At 35.3% G+C, this 20906-nt stretch overlaps 1 protein-coding gene across 7 annotated transcripts in view; it reads right to left on the bottom strand.

Moving 5' to 3' along the window:
* LOC106870404 (ceramide transfer protein) overlaps nt 1–20906 on the bottom strand; it is a 128330-nt gene that overhangs the window by 81070 nt on the left and 26354 nt on the right. For all 7 annotated transcript variants that reach the window (XM_089347485.1, XM_052978596.2, XM_052978599.2 and 4 more), the window contains exon 2: nt 2617–2733. In XM_089347485.1, coding sequence (XP_089203611.1) covers nt 2617–2733 — 117 coding nt within the window. The remainder of the gene's footprint in view (nt 1–2616; nt 2734–20906) is intronic.

The following is a 20906-nucleotide window of genomic DNA, read 5'->3' as shown; positions in this document are numbered from 1 at the left end:
GGTGTGCTTGATATGCAGGAAAGAAGCCAGTAGGAATTCAATGTGGTATACCCACTGTAATTAATGGACACAAGAGATTTAGTAGGACCACTGGCAGGTCTATAGTAAAGATAGACATCATATGTGGCAGACGTACACAGTAGTTAGCAGTAATAGTACATATGAAATAAATTCCCTCAATTATTGGGAAAGTTCCCAAGAAGCTGCTAATAGCTTTTATTCTGTAGGTGACCTAATTAGCAGTAGCTGTGGGTGCTCTAAATGTATAGTTTCTATGAACAGTATGGGAAAAATTCAGGGAGCTATTACCTTGACTGGCAGCAAAGGATTTCTTGCTCAGATTGTACGATGCCTGTATACAAAGTACAATGATGTATAAAGAGGTGGGCACTGAATGCAGAGGATATGTAAAGAGTGTTGGATGTGTCATATTAATGTGTAGGATGACAACAAAGCACAAATGAACTGAGAGAAAAATTGAATATAAGTAGAATCAGTTGTAGTGTGCAATGAAGAAAACTGTGCTGGTATGGGCATGTGATGCATATGGAGGCAGTGAGTTGCAAAAAGAAGTGCTCAGCACTCCAAATGGATGGAACATGTGGACAAGGAAGATCAAAGTAAACACAAGATAGTGAAAACTGATCTCAGGATACTGAACCTCACAAGGAAAATAACAAGGGATCACAAGTTGCAGTGATGTGTTGTGCTAGAGAAGCTGTGCCCGACCAATTCAAGTATGAAAGAGATTTAAAATGCGAATGGAAAATGGGATGTATAATATTTACATTTGGATCCCTTCTGATATATTAAATCTTCGAAAACCACTCCCCAACCACTGTGTTACTTTCTTACTGATCACTCACCCCACATCCAAACAATGACTCCCTGCTCTCACTATCTCACCCGACACACCTGTGTAACAAGAAATTCCAATGCATTTGACAGATACACATTGAATCCCTTCTTTAGTACTAACCTACTCTCTATTTGTTAACTTAACCAACAACTGTTTGTCTGTCTCTCTCTCTCTCCCCACCCCATCCTTTAATCTCTTCTCTATCACCATCTCACTCTAGTTAGAAAGAAATGAATGTACACAGACAATACTGAACAAAGAAGACTCTTTAGTCTTTTGAGTTACAAGACAACCTTCCAGTGCTGGTGAACAAATGAACAGAGACAATGCAACAGAGAAGGGCATCTTGATGGGGAGAAGACAAACTCTTTAATGCTAGTGCCACTCAATAAACTATGTGAAGTAATTAGTGAATGTCAGAGATAAAATAGGGTAGAGGGAACTTTTCAGTCTTTCTGGAGACAAGACACCATAATACAATGCACCCAGTGCACTCTGTAAAATGACTGGCAATAAGTTGGGGGTGGAGTCATCCAGCCATAGAAACCATGCCAAAAATGGAACATACAAGCAAAACATGACCCCAACCTGCCTAAGTAAGAACTGACTTGAATTGTGAAGACCTGTCTCACCCAAGTCAATAAGGAAAAGTAAAAGGGTGATGATGATGATCCATTACTCTAACCCACAAAATTTTCCGAGACAGTGAACAACAAAAGAAAAACAATAAAACTGTTTATTTACTGTTAGCAAGATTATAGAAAACAAACTATTTTTGTTCCAACAATGAAAACCATTGTTATTACAAATACTAATTACACAAGTAAAATAATAGCTTCTGTAGAAATATTAAAATAAAAGACTCAAGAAAAAAATCCAACAAGAAGAAGACAACACAGAGTAAAAAGTGAGAAAATGAGAAGCATTTAGTGAAAGAAATGGAGGAAATTAAAGGCTAATGTTAGAAAAGAAGCAATGCAATTAGTAAAATGAAGAAAACAAATCTTCATAAAAACAAATAGTGTAAAATAAAAAGTGAAAAAAAAAAATGCTTGCAATATCAAAGAGATTAAAGCAACATTAACTGTTCAGACAAGCAGCACTTCTATATACATAACAGTTAGTTTCTAAGAACATCATTCTATTTCTTTTGATACATTGCAAATTTGGAGATCCTCTATTAAGCAGTAAATAAGCTTCAGAATTATTAGAATATTTTTATAAAACCCAATTTAAATAAAATGGTAAATTAATTGATAAAACTACGATAAGAGATTTAGAACAAAATTTTGTGCGATATTTAACATCCTTTTTTCCATGCTGTCATGGGTTGAATGGATCAACAGGAACTGACAAGCCAAAGGACTGTGCCAAGCTCTAATGTCTGCTTTAGCATGGTTCCTACAGCTGGATGCACTTCCTAATGTCTAGAGTGTACTGGGTACTTTTTTTTTTTATGGCACTAGAACTAGTGCCACCAAGTACTCGGAAGACCAAGTACTCTTCAACTGAGTGCGGTATAGTATTGAAAGAGGTAAAAGTTTGATAGGGGGACAGGAACAGACTTCTTGCTGAAGAGGAGAATGCAAATATAAAGTATAACAGAAATTGTCATTGAACATATTTCAATGTTCTCTTCTGGTAGGTTTTGTGAGTATAAAAGTGTCTTAAATATACAGATATTCACTTTATCTTTACACACAAGTCACATTGGAACGGGTTAAAAACATTAAAAGGATGGGAGGGCAAACACTAACCTTGTGTAATTCTATAGAACCAACCCACAATTTCCTTTCTTCAACATCTTTGGCACGAAGATACCATACATTATCATTGACGCTGACGTCAAAACGACATTCATCAAATGGATGCGGCTGAAAAGATAAAAATAAATTACATGAAAAACTGTCTTAGCTTTTTGCCATCTTACATTTAATAATTTCATACCACAAAATTAAGGTCAGAAGGATGAAAAGTTTGACTAATAGCTTAAAAATTATCACATGCATTTAGTGATTGCATTAAGAATTTCAGTAAATATGGTTTATTTTTTAATAATCCCTTTATTTTAGAGTTGTTCCTCAACAAAATGACATAATTATTAACAAACTTTTTGCATTCAGTACCTTGTGTAAATAAGTTTTTGAGTAGAATTTACAAGCTTTGTAAACATTACGTGTAAACAAGTATTTTCACAGCTGAAATATTGCTTTTTTTTTTTTTTTTTTTTTTTTTTTTTTTTTGATAGCAGTGGCCCACTTGTCAGTATTGTTTGCAAACATAAAATATGTAATTGTTTGTTTGTTTGTATGTATGTACGTATGCATGCATGAGTATATAATTGGTAGAACTTACTGAATGAAACAAAGAAAAATCAAATAAAAGATTAATTTATATAGACCTTTGGAAATGTGCTGTGCGTGAGAAGACCCGGCAAGCCAAGTAAGATCGTTGCCAGTGCCCTGGACTGGTTCTTGTGCGGGTGGCACATGAGATGCACCATTTTGAGCGTGGCCGTTGCCAGTACCGCCTGACTGGCTCCCGTAGGATTTTCGAGTGAGATCGTTGCCAGTGCCCCTGGACTGGCTTGTGCGGGTGGCACATAAAAGACACCATTACGAGCGTGGCCGTTTTCGTGCGGGTGACACGTAAAAGCACCCACTACACTCTCTGAGTGGATGGCGTTAGGAAGGGCATCCAGCTGTAGAAACTCTGCCAAATTAGACTGGAGCCTGGTGTTACCATCCGGTTTCACCAGTCCTCAGTCAAATCGTCCAACCCATGCTAGCATGGAAAGCGGACGTTAAACGATGATGATGATGATGATGATGTTGTACAAGTTTCATCTTTCAAAAGGTTTGCTTAAAGTTTTTTTTAATAAAATGCACAAAAGAAAATAATACAGAGGGGAAAAGGCTAGTATGTTTCCATATTATATAGCCAAACTATAACTACTACAGATACAGAGGATCAATTCCCTCCTAAGAATTATTTAATAGTGATTTAGTATATTTGCTGAATTTAAAATTTACTCCACTTAATACATGTTACCTGCATGTTTCCAAAACTTTTCAGAACTATCCAACCCATATTAGCCTGAATGAATAAATGGAAAAGTGATACATGTGTATGCTTTAAAGAATAAACAACTTGAACAATGTATCATATAAATAATGCAATAATTGAAACTCTACACTACATCACGACCATCCTTTAAGGTTTGTTTCCCATGCAAGCATGAATTGGATGGTCTGACTGAGTCTGACAAGCCACAGAACTGCATCAGGCCCAAATGTCAGCTTTGGTATTTTCTATGGCTGGATACTCTTCCTAACACCACCTACTTTACCATATAATGGGTGCCTTTTCCATAGTACTAGCACTAGTGGAGCTGCCAAGTAAATTGTAAGACAAAGTAAAGAAAGGAAAAAGAAGAAACTCCTTGGACTGAGTGGTAATATATTTGAGAGGGTTAGGTAGCTTTACATTAAGTCTTGACGGCTAAAGAAATAGAAAAACAAGCAGAAGTGTCTTACTATAACTGAAAGAAAGACTCAAAACAGAGGATAAAATGACTTGTGGTATTTGTTCTGGTTCACTGCACTCTGAGTTCAAACCCTACTGATGCCAACTTTGCCCTTCATTCATTCTGGCCAATAAAACAGGGTCATGGCTTAGCAGAGTTGTTAGAGCAACAGATGAGATGCCTTGTGGTATTTGTTCAAGTCTTTTGCCTTAGGAGTTCTTGAATGGTAGACTTAATCTGTTGCCTCTACCTGGTTTTTGAGTATGTTTAGTAGAGTGTACTCTGTTTTGAACATTCAAATCCTCAGTCCTCAGTTTGAGGATAATTTCCTCCTTTCTTTCAATCAGTTTTGGAAGCCATGGGCAATGCCCTTCCCTCCAAACTAGATGGTTAAAAACTCCTGGCACAACAAAACTAACAGTGTAAGGAGCAGTATAACAATTACTATTGCATGATAAACATGTAGCATATCGTCAGCGGTTTTTTTGGTAATAAATTTTTATTCATACACACACTGCCTATGGCATACATACAACCACTTTTTCAACTAATGTATGATTTCATACTCATATTAGAAGCCCAGCAGATGATAGCCAATTAATTCCTAATAGCTGTCCCTTATTCTGATATTATTTTACTATGCTACATCAGATAAATCGACAAAGAACATCATGTAATATCCTACAGAGATTCAGTGAAGTCAGATCTAATGTATACTCATCAGTTTCTTTGTGACAAAAGGCAAGGGAAAATTTCTGCAAAAAACTGTGTGTGTGTATGTATGTGTGAGGGAGAGATAGGAGAGTAGAGAGAGGGGAGAGAGGAGAGAGTAGAGAGAGGAGAGAGAGTAGAGAGAAAGAGTAGAGAGTAAAGAGAGAGAGAGAGGAGAAAGAGAGAGAGAGAGGAGAAAGAGAGAGAGAGAGGAGAGAGAGAGGAGAAAGAGAGAGAGGAGAAAGAGAGAGAGGAGAGAAAGAGAGAGAGGAGAAAGAGAGAGAGAGAGGAGAAAGAGAGAGAGAGAGGAGAAAGAGAGAGAGAGAGAGGAGAAAGAGAGAGAGAGAGGAGAAAGAGAGAGAGAGAGGAGAAAGCGAGAGAGGAGAGAGAGAGGAGAAAGAGAGAGAGGAGAAAAAGAGAGAGGAGAAAGAAAGAGAGAGAGAGGAGAAAGAAAGAGAGAGAGAGGAGAAAGAGAGAGAGAGAGAGGAGAAAGAGAGAGAGAGAGGAGAAAGAGAGAGAGAGAGGAGAAAGAGAGAGAGAGAGGAGAAAGAGAGAGAGAGAGAGAGGAGAAAGAGAGAGAGAAGAAAGAGTAAAGAGGGGAGAGAGAGTAGAGGGAGTAGAGGAAGTAGAGGGGGAGAGAGTAGAGGGAGAGAGAGTGTAGAAGTAGAGAGAGTGTAGAAGTAGAGAGAGAGTAGAGGGAAAGAGAGTAGAGGGAGGGAAGGAAGAGAGAGAGAGAGAGAGAGAGTAGAGGGAGAGAAGAGAGAGTAGAGGGAGAGAAGAGAGAGTAGAGGGAGAGAAGAGAGAGTAGAGGGAGAGAAGAGAGAGTAGAGGGAGAGAAGAGAGAGTAGAGGGAGAGAAGAGAGAGTAGAGGGAGAGAAGAGAGAGTAGAGGGAGAGAAGAGAGAGATAGTAGAGGGGGAGAGAGAGAGATAGTAGAGGGGGAGAGAGAGAGAGAGAGAGTAGAGGGGGAGAGAGAGAGAGAGAGTAGAGGGGGAGAGAGAGAGAGAGAGTAGAGGGGGAGAGAGAGAGAGAGAGAGAGTGTAGAGAGAGATATGCTGTTAATTCAAATAAGTACTTTGGGTATATTAACAAAAGGAATGGAAAGGAATGAATAAAAGTTTATGACCTCAGACTATAAAAATATATATGGCAAGAGAAATTCCAATAAGCTTACATCAAAAGCTGGCATCCACATGTGGGAAATAGAAAAAAGATTCTACATAGGTTCTAGACATTAATGATGAAAATAAATTACAAATATTAATAGACCAAGTGCCACAGTGGTCAAGGTTCAGAATTCTTGGCAATGAAGGAAAGAGTCACAAAACCTATTTGAAGAACAAAAGAACGTCTTTATATATTTGTGGAAATGATTAATTTACAGTTGACTGCTCATTTCAGAGCTGAAATATGTATTACGTACATACATTTTTCATTTTTTTTTTTTTCTTTTCATTAGTTTGGTAGTTTGTGGAAGAAGGGTAGTACCTTTAGCCTCTTCAAGCCTTTCTAATATGAGAAATATGAATAACAAGATTAAGTTAATGTAATCACATTTATTTTAAATTCTTGTTGGACAAGATTTGAATTTCAGGTTCTGAAAACTAAGAAGTTTAGCAGCCAATACATTTACTACTAACACCATCACTAGTAATAATGATTTCTGATATTGGCATGAAACCACATATTTGTAGAAGAAATATAGTTAATTAAATCAAGCCAGTACATAACTGGTGTGTTGGGTAAAAGTTAAAGTTTATGACAATGGAATTTGAACTCGGAATATAAATACTGTAAGCCATTTAATCTAGCCCTTACTTTACTGTTTCTCTCAATTCACCAACCTGCTCACAATATCAATAACATTTGTATCATACATGATTTCCCTCAAGTTCTCATTTCTTCTTCCTATATTCATACAACAGGGATTCTTCCTATATTCATACAACAGGGATTCTTCCCACACTCAATTAACTCCTTCCTATAAAATGAAAAACATGTACCCAAAATATTGTACTATGTGGAGAATTCATCAAGAGATAGATATTAAAATATTGTGCCACCAAATGCAAACAAAAATGAACACTTTTTATAAATCAATATTGTAAACAAGTAGAAAATATACCTTATCTCAAATCGGACAATATAGAGAAAAGAAATATATGAATATTTTTCTTCACCAATTGTAATATTTGCAAAAAGGAAAAATACAAGCATAAAGATGGAAACTGAAATAAGAAAGAGTAGGGTCTGGCTCCTATTTTTAACCAACTGGGCCTGAAAATTAACCTAAGGGATTGAACTACAAAGCAGAAGCAATCGCTTCACTTTTGATATAAAGAATAAAAAAGATACACAACAGAGCTGCAATGATGGAATATGTACACTGTTCCCAGCAATATAGCAATATACTTGCAAGAGATAGCATAGCCTGATGACAGGGAAGCATTGGCCAACCAATCATATGCAGCCTGAAATTAAAAGAAATGAAATATCTATTTTTATATTTACTTAATCATGTCTAAAACAGAAATGTATCCAAAGAAATTGAAAAATATCTATTTAAGATATAGAGCATGGAAACAGTGGTCCTCCTAGTAATCTCTGACTGTAAGAAAAATACAGTCTGAATCAAAATATAAAGCACTGCAGCAGTCTATTCCTCATCTCAGGAATTACATTTTCCAAGCACCAAAAATCTTTAGCAGCTGTCATAATTTTAATGTCCACTTTTTCCATGCTGCCATGGATTGGATGTGTTCCGACTACAGTGAACAAAATAAAAGTAACTGTTACAAATTAACTTTTATTAATTTTTCAGCAACACAATATAAACATAAAATATAAAGGTGCAGACGTAGTAATATCTAAGGCTCAGCAATAATTTGGTATAATGAAAGAAAACTATTAAACTTCAAGATAACAAAAACACACAATTATTGAAACTACAAACTCATAACCTATTTGTCAACATTCTATGTGGTAGTTATAATAATCCTTATAAATTTAAATCCTCACTAAGAAAACAACTGTGAAAAGAGGAAACAGAAAATAGGAGAAAAGATAGTTACAGATCAGCAAAAACATTAATAAAGCTGCAAAAAGAAAAAAAAAATATGAGCATAGCATGTGTTGGTTACCATATTCGAATGTGTCTCCCTCTCACAGATTTTAGAAACATCAGATGTAGGCAAGATGGCACCATTAAGCAGGTATATGAGATATATCAGAGCAAATGGCAAGTAAATACACACATTTAAATGATATGACCAGAAAAATATAAAAACCTATCAAAAGAGGAACATTCACAAGTGCTGTCGAATAGAAATTAAGCTTCCCTTATGTATTGATAACTGCAAGATGTATAACATCCTTTTGCATCAATATGAAAACTTAGACAAGAGAAATATGCAAAGCTCCTTGACCCTTATGACTGAGGAAAATTCAGTGTCCAATTATGTCTTCAAGAAACAGCAATAAGAAAATTAAACCATGGACCAACAAATACACAATTAATTAATCTACTATAGGCGCAGGAGTGTCTGTGTGGTAAGTAGCTTGCTTACCAACCACATGGTTCCAGGTTCATTCCCACTGCGTGACACGTTGGGCAAGTGTCTTCTACTATAGCCTCGGGCCGACCAAAACCTTGTGAGTGGATTTGGTAGATGGAAACTGAAAGAAGCCCGTTGTATATATGTATGTGTGTGTGTGTGTGTGTGTGTGTTTGTCCCCCCCCCCCAACATCACTTGACAACCGATGCTGGTGTGTTTTCGTCCCCGTATCTTAGCGGTTCGCCAAAAGAGATCGATAGAATAAGTACTAGGCTTCCAAAGAATAAGTCCTGGGGTCGATTTGCACGACTAAAAGGCGGTGCTCCAGCATGGCCGCAGTCAAATGACTGAAACAAGTAAAAGAGTAAAAAGAGAGAGTAAAAGAGTATTGTTTCTGCATATATCAAAACTATATTAATTAAATTTAATAACCAATGAGAATAATCCTAATTAATCCAGGAAAATTGTTAATTACTCTTTAGCTGACAATATCTGCTCAACCCAGCACCTCAAAAACAAATTCAAATACTTTTACTGTTATTTCCTTTGAGACATTTTTGTTTCTTCACGTTCCTTTCTTTCTTGTTTTTCATATACCTAATGATGCTTGATTTCAATAAAATCATTGTTACTTAAATCTTTGAAATGTGAAGTCAATAATCCACAAGCATTTCCTGAATCAACACCCTTGAAGCTAGAGTCTCTTCCAATGTTTCTAGTTCCATTAATGATTTTACTTATTGAATTTTTTAAGCAACTAAAATCATTTGCACACTTGAATAAAAGATTCTGCAAAAGTGCCGTCACATCTTCCCCTGGCTCATTATTTTCAATTGCTTTTCAAATGTTAATTTTTTTCCCCAAAATTCCAGACAAGTAACAGCATTTTCTCTAGTTATAACATTAATTGGCAGTGAAAAAGTTCTTTTAAATATAATAGACCTTGAATGGAGCTATTGTTTCCTAGTTTATGAGCAGTAACAATCATGTCATATTTAACTAGCAAAAAAAAAAAAAAAAAAAAAAAAAAAAAAACAGCCCATGCATTACTAAAAAAATCATTAATCAAGGTGACCAAGAGCATTATCAAGAATCAAAATATCTTTGAAAGTTAAATCATTTTTCTTGCAATGACTTTCAACTTCTGGACAAAAAGGCAATGTGAACCAATCTTTCAAACAAGATTCTTTCAGGCATTTTAATTTCATCACCAAATGAGAAAGACAATGTTTGTTGCATACTTTTAAAGCCCTAGGATTCACTGTTTGTAAATAAGATTAACTTCAATTGAAGGTCCCTCATCTTTTGATGCTTTGTAACTTGACTGAGATGCTTTATTGTTTTGTTAAAAAGTTCTTGATAGCATAGCACTAATTTGCTTCTGATTACAATCTTCCAACAAAGTATTAATAGATGCTCCATTTCAACCATTATTAGAATTTGATTCCATGTCCAACCCATGCCAGCATGGAACATGGAAGTTAAATGATGATGATATATATTGCATACTTAGAAACCAAATTAGATTGATCCCAATACTCATTCACATTATCATGCTCTTTATTCTTTGTTTTGTTTTGGCTGTGATCAAGCCTAGAATAACTTTGCTTCTTGTTTTATTTGGTGTCACTTTCACTTCTAGATATGGTTTATGTGAGGGTTGATAATATTTTTGATTTCAAAAACACATGGTAACTTGGAAACTGTATAACACCTCAGTTTCCATAAGTGATTGGCAAGAGATAGAGGCATAGTAGCAAAGGTGGGATGGCTCAGCTAGTCACTTGCGGCCATTTGTGTACCTTTTTCGAAATGTAGCAATTAATTTATAGGGTGTAAATTAAGGGAAAGTTATGATGATTTAACAGTGACAAAATCAAAACTGTAGTAAGCAAGGATTTACTTAAGACCCAATGAACTAAACAAAATATGGACTCTACTATCAAAGACAACATAGGAGAGGTCAGCTTTTGCTGAACGACCCACACAAATGATTTGTTTATAGTGATCAAATGTTTGTGCCACACATTAGCTCACACTCTCCATCAAACCAATGTTGTCTGAGCAGTGTACCATACATCAGGTGTTGAACTGATTGCAGAGAAGCATGGGATGAAGTGTTTTGCTCCAGAACACAACGCACCACCTGGTCTATGAATTGAAACACAACACACCACCTGGTCTATGAATTGAAACCATGCTCTCGTGATTGTGAATGCAACACCTTAACCACCAGGCCATAACACTCATATATTTAATAAAAGGTTACAAAAGATTATACAGGCATCAAAAATGGTTTCAATGCTTTAAATGCCCAGGTAAATAACTAGCTATAATATACATAACTAAATATTTAAGATGTGCCACATATTATTTTCCACAAATATAGATAGTAAGAGCTTTCTGCAATCATAAAATTATTATAGAATGACTCCTTTATGACTAAAAATATCTAGTAGATAACAGAAACAAGCTGATAAAAGAAAACTGTAGAAAATATAAAACAAGAAACTGTTTTGCAACTTCCAAAGAGGCCAATAGACATAGAAATAAACATTGAAATGGTAGATAACTTTGAAGAAAAGAATCAATGACAAAAAGTATAAAATCATTTAAAGCAAAACAGATAACAATTACAAATTCTATGTCAAATGAATGACAAAAATATCCTTGTGCAACAAGACTGAGCAAAATGAGAAGAAACCAGGGAACACTGTATTGGCTCAGCAGGAGAGAAAGTGAGAGAAAATTGTAGAAAAGAATATAGAAGAAAGAGAGGTATGAAAAGAGGAAAAGGCAGAGGATGGCAAGAAAGAGATAGGAAGGAGAAAAGAGGAAAAGACAGAGATGGGAGAGAAAGTGTGTATGAGGTGGCAGCTTTTACACCACTTCATTTACAAATTAATGAGACTAATACCTCAGAGGAGGGTAGAAAATAATCAAGGACAAATGCCAGACAAACAAACAATATCACACAGATTTCACGTGGTAAATACCTAAGATACAACAAAAAAGGAAAACGTTGAGCAAGCAGTTTATAGTAGACAGCCTTGACTACTATGGCACCCATGGAATGTAATAGATGATGATGAGATATCAACTAGAGTACACAAACATACTTGTATAAGTAGCAGTATCTCCAGAGAATGGTATATAAAGAAACATTCTAAGTATGCCTAACATAATGCCTGCATATTGAAACAAACAAGAACAACTTCAATGATAATTATAAATAATAATGATGTCAGAGATGTAAGCAACAGGGTTAACCTAACTGCTAAATTTCATATTCCTCACCTTGAAAGATAAATCAAGATCAAATTGAAAATGTATGTATATGCATGCATATGTAAGTGTGTGTTAGAACAATTAGAAGAGCTATTAGAAGTGGTTATTAAAATCAAAACAAGATAGGACAGAAATAAACATCCCTAAAATGACAAAGTGCATACACACACACACACACACATGTAATGCATTAGATAGCATTATCACAAGTTTATCAACATGAGATAGATGTCAGTGAAATTTACACTGAAATCGCACACTACTCGTAGTGTTTGTTCATATTAATGAAGTTAGAAAATAAACATAAACAAGTGCACACACTGTAACATCATTACAAAATAACTATAAAAAGTTACAAATGACTTTTTTTTTTTACTTGATATAAAAATTAAAATTGAAGAAACACAAGGGTAAAATAAATATATTTAAATGATCACTTTTTAACTACTGTCATTGTCTTATTTGGTAACTTCTGCTTAGCATTAATAGTAAGAAGGTTGTCTGACTATAAAACAAATTTTCAAAAAAATTCCATGTTTTATGTTGTATTTGCTCATACTAACTTAGTGGAGGTTTTTTTTTTTTTTTTTTTCCAAAGTGGAAATCAACCATAAAACTCTGTATTGGCTTAGAAAGAAAGAGGAGGAAGAATAGGGATAGGATATAAAAAATTAGAGTTAAACAACAATGGCTTATGTCTATCTTTTACTTGCTTCACACCATTGGACTGTAACCCCATGTTGGGCACTGCTATGAATGGTTTTAAGTTGAATGAATCAAGCCCAAAGCCTGGTGCATATTCTAACAGTCTCTTTTGTTGCATTGTTAAGTAATAGGGATGTAGACAAACCAAAACTGGTGGTCAACTGGTATGGGGGATAAACAGAAACAAATATGTGTTTGTGTGTATGTATATATCATCATCATCATCATCATTTAACATCCATTGTTCATGCTGGCATGGGTTGGACAGTTTGACCAGAGCTGGCAAGCTGTAAGGCTGCACCAGACTCCATTCTGATTTGGCATGGTTTCTATGGCTGGATGCCTTTCTTAACGCCAACCACTCCGAGAGTGTAATGGCTGCTTTTACGTGCTACCATCACAGGTGCCATTTGCGTGACACCAGTATCTGCCACAACTGTAATTTTACTTGGCCTGATGGGTCTTCTTCTCAAGCATGACATAATGCCAAAGGTTTCAGTCATTACCTCCGCAAGGCCCAGTGCTAGAGGGCGAACTTACCTCTACAAGGCCCACTGCTCGAGGGCGAACATGCCTCTGCGAACCCCACTGCTTGAGGGCAAACTCACCTCAACGAGCTCCACCGCTCGAGTGGGAACTCGCCTCCACAAAGCCCAGCGCTCGAGGGGGAACTCACTTCCACAAAGCCCAGCGCTCGAGGGGGAACTCACTTCCACAAAGCTCAGCGCTCGAGGGGGAACTTGCCTCCACCAGGCCCAGCTCGAGGGGGAACTCGCCTCCACAAGGCCCAGCGCTCGAGGAGCAGCGTGCCTCCATGAGGCCCAGCGCTCGAGGGGAAACGTGCCTCCATGAGGATCAACACTTGAGGGGGCAACGTGCCTCCATGAGGCCCAACACTCGAGGGGCAACGTGCCTCCATGAGGCTCAACACTCAAAAGGGTATTTGCCTCTGTGAGGCTCAATACTCGAAAGGGAACTCGCCTCCATGAGGCCCAATGCTTGAAAAGTAACTTGCTTCCACTTGTAAGGAACTCAGCCACTTTGCCTCTGTGAGGATGCCCAATGCTCAAAAGGTGCTCTTTACGTGCCACTGTCATGGGTACCAGTTATATGACACCAGCATCAATCACAACTTTGGCTTGATGCATCTTGTCAAGCACAGCCTATTGCCAAAGGTCCTGGTTGCTAGTCATTGCCTCTGTGAAGCTCAAAGTTCGAAAACCATGCTTCACCACCTCGTCTCATATCTTAGTCTCTGAAATTACCTATATTATATTTTGATTGAAAGTTTATCATGACAAGGAAAATAATATGAGCTGCTATATGTAGGTAAACATTTGTCTTTTGTTTGTGTTTCAACACCAGCCTAATGTACCAACAAATGAAAAAAAAAAATGACAAATCCCTTAAAATTCCTGATTATTTTAAAAGTTAATTGAAATACACAAACCCATAGCCAAGGAAAGATTAATACCTTTTCATAATGATACTTCAAACATCATTTTTATCATCACTAGCCTATTTAATTTTGTTCTTTCTAAAGCAATACTATAGACTTTAAACATTGAGCTTATTTATTTCAGTTGAATTGCTAACTAGTCACAGGGAAAAGTTAACATAATCAGATAATTCAATTAACAGTAAGAGTAATGTCAATATATTATTTGATACGAAGTAAACAGTATTTGATTTCTTCTGGATTTTGTCAAATTTTATGCACTTGTAGAGCACTGGGAGTTTTTATTACAGTGGCATACAATGGGTTGACTAATGTTTCCCAAAACATGTTTTTCCAAACTAACATTGCTTCATTTTATTCAGAGAAACCCAGAGCAATATATAAGTTTTCTAAACATGTCATTCCATGATATGGTTATGAAAGTAAATCAAACCGATCTAACCTATTGGTAACATAATGGTAATACATTTAATACATAAATCATTAAAAGACTAACTAGGAGCAATTATTTAATGAGAAAAAAAAAAGAGTTACTAATGTTTATTTGAGTAAGTACGAGACAACTCTGGGCACATTTTAGTCATATTTTGAGCTCATCACTGAAGCATAGATTTCACTAGACTTGCTGAAGTATTCTTTGTAAAGTTGTGAAAGTGATCAATGCCATGTCAAAATGACAATGAAACTAATACTACAAACTTCTTAAATTCATCTTGAGAATGTTGTCAAACGAAGCAACTCTCTTATTTTGAAACACAAATGTTTAAATAAAATTCTGGAAATGATGTTCTTTCTAAAACCAAATGTTCAATAATGAAGTAAATTATAGGGATTCTTTTAAAACTAGATTGATGAAGAAAAATAGTGTTGAAGTAGCTGATTTGCAGGTCAACACTTTACTACTCAACTCCAACAATTATTTACATAGCTGAAGAGGAAACTATTTTGTGTGAAAGTCAAAAGATATTTTATAAATGTTGATATTTGAGAGGATAAGATTACTGAAAGAAAATGGTTGATTTTAAAAATCAATACTTAGTCATATAATTCACAAAACCTAGCTAAACAACCAAACTCTTTAGCTATATTAGGCAACAACTCTTTAAAGTACAACACAGCAATACAAAAAATATCAGCAAGAGAAGGATATACTTTCTAACAACTATAGTTCAGTGATTTCTAAATGTGTTCAGCCAACCATCCTCTTAGCTCTATATAAAATAGTAAGTAATAGAATACTTACTATTTTATAACATTACCAAGAAGATTAAGTCATGCAACACTGGAAAATAATAACAAAAAATTTCAAAAGAATAAGAATAAACCTTATGTACTCTTACATTTGCTTACATTCATAAACCTCTTTCAAGCAACTCCAATGACCATCCCAGGATTTAAGGGAGTAGAACCCATTTTTGGAATCACTTGCTTTGGCAAATAGTAATACAATGATACATCTTAATAATTAGAACATAGACACAGTTACTGCTTAATTAAATACATACTACTAAAAAAAGAACAAAATTTGAAGTTGTGACAACTGAAATAGGTCAATCTAATAAATTCTTCTTCTCTCTCTCTCTCTCTGATCTATGGACCTCAACATAATAGAAAAAGAAAGAAAAAGAGAGACCATATCTGCAACAATTGAAATCAATAAACATCTTTAACATGTTTTGGCATGTATATATCAGATATAATACTACCGCTTCAAACTATTCGCACCTGTACTTTCTCTAAATCAAAACTTGAACTGTTAGCTATGTCAACTTTTTAAATTCACTTTCTTTATACATTTATGTCCCTAAAAAAGAAGCAAAGATTGAGTGCCTATTACTCAATTTCAAACTTCCTACTCCTTTACATTATAACAATACTGATTTCTCATTCTACTCACAATTCTATATATTTGTAAGGTTCTATTTCTATACATTATCCCATCAGAGCCAGTACAAATAGCATAAGGCTTCCCACCAGATATTCTAACAATCCAGCTAGTCTACCATCCAAGATTGGTTCTTTATCAATCTCAGGAGATGAAAGACAAAATCGACCTCGGTGAAATTTGAACTCAGAACACAAGGTGACAGAATAAATATCACAAGTCAACAACACTGCCAGTTCTCTGCTTTAAATTATATTAGACATTGTAAGTTGGGCATTAAAATAATAAGCCTATCCTATGAGTGCTATGTGGGAAATACTTTATACGAATTATCTCTGAAGACAAAATAGTACAGTTTAAATAGCAGAAACAGTGTTCTGCAGTCTAATCATTGGTAATACAGTCACTCAGCAAAAAACAGACATTGAATCAGAGTCTTGTGAAAGGGATTGTTCTTCTTTTACTAAATCAAAGAGCAGTTATAATGTCTAGCAAGTATCACATGTTATCATTTAGAATTGAAATATTAAGTTTAGTATATTTTAGATCAGACCACAGATCTGTACTACCGTATTTTGTGGCATATATTCTCAAATAAAAAGGAAAGGATCTGAGAGGAAAGCAATATAAAATGAAGTCACATGCAGAAATTGACTAAATCTGTAACCGTTCTTTTCAGTATCCAGTAAATCTATCATTTTAAATTAATCATGGGTAATTACATCAAGATAAATACACTGTCTGTAATTTCATTGCCTGGCAATTTCATTGCAAGGTAATTATGTCACATGCCAATACATTGTGAGTAAATTCAACATCATGCCAAATAAATTGTCGATAAATTCATAGTCATGATTGTTATTAGCAGAGTAAATACATTGCTAAACATTATTTGCAATTTTATTTACAAAATAAATACTCTGCATTCCATTCATAAGGATGAAGTTCAGCATATATATATATGTGTGTGTGTGTGTGTGTGTGTGTGTGTGTGTGTGTGTGTGTGTGTGTGTGTGTGTGTGTGTGTGTGCGTGTGTGTGTATAATATAGGTAGGGAGGTGTGTTTATCATCATCATTTAACATCTGTTTTCCATGTTGGTATGAGCTGGATAGTTTGACAGGATCTGGCAAGTCAGAAGACTGCACTAAGCTCTCTACTGTCTGTATTGGCATGGTTTCTATGACTAGATACCCTTCCTCACACCAACCACTTTACTGAGTGTACTGGGTGCTCTTTACATGGCACCAGCACGAATGAGGTCACCAAGTAACTTACAAAACAAAGACCTCTCGATTGAGATGGAAGAGATAGCTTTGTGCCAGGTGATGAGAGATTAAACTATGATCGAGGGACAAAAATAAGTGTTTTGCAATAAAAGAGATTTGGGGGGGGGGGGAATCAAGTTACTTTTAAAAGTCATAAAAGAAAATATAATAAAAAGATAATGCTGTTTTCAATTGGAGGAAGGAGAAATATAAAAAGATAAATTACAAACAATGCCTCAAATAATTCACTATTTCGTTCGGTATTCATTGATGATACACCAAATTTTTTATGTACTATCTTTATATTCTCTTTGGTAATGTGGAATTTCTTCAGAGATATACTATTTCATTTTTATTACAGTTTCTTTTGAGATTTTTGAAAAATTTGCAGATTGTAGGATGAAATTTTCTTGACTCTGAGAAGAAACTTATGACTGACAATGTATCAGCACACAATATAATTTACTTTGCAATGAAATTCTCAGACACTGGAAATACCATGCAATGTATGTACTGTGTTGAATTTTACCATGATCAGTTTAAGGTGAAACCTTCAATTACCAATAAAACCATTTCAGATAGATGTATGCATCTTTAGTACAGTTAACTAATATGGTTGTTTTCAACCAGTCTAGTCAGTAAAAATGAAATTGTCCACTAAGTTCAAACCCATTGGGAGTGGGGCTATTATATGAGCTTCAGTTCCCCTAGCAGTCAAGAACAGGTCCCAAGTCATTCAGTTGCTCCATGTCAAGAAAACAAAATGGAGTTAAACACAATCTAATCACTTCTTTCATACAATATGCCAATAAAATCAATCACCACACCTCTTACACAATCAATAATATCTTACATAGTACAACAGTATAATCAACCACCAATATAGTCACTCACCTCTCATATAATACACAAACAGATATCAATAGTAGTAAATTGGGCATTAACATAATGTAGAGAACAAAGAAAAAAGATTAATTAAAAGTACGCCTGTAATCAAAGCAAAAACATCATTATCTTATTAATGACTAAGTTTGGTAAAGAAAGGCAGGAGAGTGAATAGGGGAATTTTCATTAATTGAAAACAGAAAGTGTTGTGGCAACAATTCTGGCAAGTTTCAGAATGATTAGACCTTATATCCTTTCATATGGAACAACAGCCTGGGTGCTTACCGAAAAACTGTAATCCAAGCTAGATGGAACTTATACCTGAGTCTTAAACATGTCTTGGAGAACTCATCCCATTAAGAAACAGCTCTATGGAGATCTCCTACCTGTCTCCACCATTGTAATGGAAAGGCGCTTGTGCTTAGCAGGGCATTGCTGGTGAACTAAACAAGAGCTAGCAAGTGACCTATTCTGGATGCCAAAACATGGCTGAACTTGAGCAGGTCGTCCAAACACAACTTATGTAGATTAACTCACCATAGACACAGGATGCCTCTCTCAACAAATACAGGTTCAAGATTGATGGCATGCACAGTTTAAAAATACATCTTAGACTATGAAAATATATAGGATTTAAGCGAATGATCATTAAGAGATATAATAAAAGAATGATTTGGGGGTAAATACACAACATAATTTTTCAGTCTTAAACAAAGTAGCAGAAATGTCAGCATTTCTGACGTGAAACAGATTGCATTTAATATCAAGTTAACTAGCACTTTCATCTATGACATGGAACTTTCCTCTTTTTCATGTTACAACTTACTCTAAAGCTAATTCTACTTTTAGCCTGAACAAGAAATAATTTTTATACATAAGGTTCAATAACTCTTTTCCATACAAGCAATTTTTGGACAAACTAAATTAGTATAAAAACTGAAATATTATCAACTCCTCCAATGTTGCTACTATTCATATCATCATCATTGATTGTTAGTTTATAAATCATTCAACTATAAATTGAACACTAATTAACATCTCAATGAAAAACTCCTTTTGGTTCTGAAAATATGTTTTCTTGATACACCCACATAAAAGATTAGTCTTTTCACATTTATGTTAAAGTATCATTCAATTGCAATTAAAATAAGTAACCTTATATATATATAACTCATAGCATATTTAATGAAATCACTTAAAATAAACCTAGAACTTTTTGCAAGTGATGAAAAGGAAATAGGAGATTCAATGTAACTTTTAAATACTAATTACTTTCATACAGTTTAAGTTTCATTAGATTTCACTTGTTACAAGTAGCAGCTAGTCAACAGGTTGTGGTTGTTTAACCATAGGTCAACCCTGAGTAAACCCATCAAAAGGATTGCCGTTGTAACCATCCAATCTTTTTCTTATATGAAGGAAACATAAGACACCATTATCTAGACATAATTTCAAGACAGTCGGGTGATTGAAAAAGATTTTGCTGCTATTTCTTGCTTCAAGGTCCGCTGTTAATTTTACAGTTGGGTGACCATAGCTGGGAGCAGTAATCTAAGTGGCTGAGGACGAATGTCCTCCAGAGGACCATCATGGTTTCTTATCTCTGGTTTTGAATGTTCTTAGGATCTATCCAGCCAGTCATCTGCATTTTGTCACTATCCTGGTAATGTGCTCTTGGAAAGAGGTATCATCACTCATGTTGATACCCAGGTCCCTCACTGATTTAAGCTCTGGGATTATAATTCCCTGTGGACCAGTGGACCCTGTAATTTTCATGTTCAGTTTTGGATGCTGATAGTGCAGGGCTTGGAATTTTTGAGCATTAAACTGCATATTATTATCCTCAGCCATCTGTAAATTGAGTCCAACTCCTGCTGCAGATGTGCAGCATTGCTGGGGTTCAGCATTTTCTGCGAGATTTTCCTATCATCTGCGTAACTAGCAAGGGTGGCTATCCGGGCAGTTGTGGGCCTATCTGAGATGGCCACTATGAAAAGCAGTGGTCCCAAGACGGTGCCCAATGGAACGCCATTCACTATTTTTGTTTTCATTGAGGTAGCTCCATTGACCACTACTGCCTGACTTCTATCTTTCAGAAAGTCATGTAACCACTCTCCAAGTTTTCTAGCTATGCTGAGATCACGCAGTTTGGCATATCATACATACCATGATCCACTTTGTCAGAAGCTTTTGCAAAATCAAGGTATATTGAGTCCACATATACATATATATATACACACATATATATATATATTTACATATATATTTACATATATATATATACACACACATATATATATACATGTATATACACATATATCATCATCATCATCGTTTAACGTCCGCTTTCCATGCTAGCATGGGTTGGACGATTTGACTGAGGACTGGTGAAACCGGATGGCAACACCAGGCTCCAATCTAAATTTGGCAGAGTTTCTACAGCTGGATGCCCTTCCTAACGCCAACCACTCAGAAAGTATATATACACATATATACACATATATATATATATATATATACACACACACATATATACATATACATTTTTACATATATATATATATATATATACATACACACACACACATATATACATGTATATATTTACATATACGTATATTTACATATATGCATATATATTTACGATGATGATGATATATATATATATATATATATATATATTGGTTTCATTTTTTTATTTTGTTTGTAAGACTGTTTATGTGAATTCATGTTTTGAAACATTTTTTATTGTGTCTGGGGAGAGTCA

This window comes from Octopus bimaculoides, chromosome 2 (genome assembly GCF_046866305.1).
Source record: "Octopus bimaculoides isolate indiv1 chromosome 2, ASM4686630v1, whole genome shotgun sequence".
Lineage (NCBI taxonomy): Eukaryota > Metazoa > Mollusca > Cephalopoda > Octopoda > Octopodidae > Octopus > Octopus bimaculoides.
Note: the sequence above shows the minus strand (reverse complement) of the source record. Positions and strands in the feature narration are given on the sequence as shown.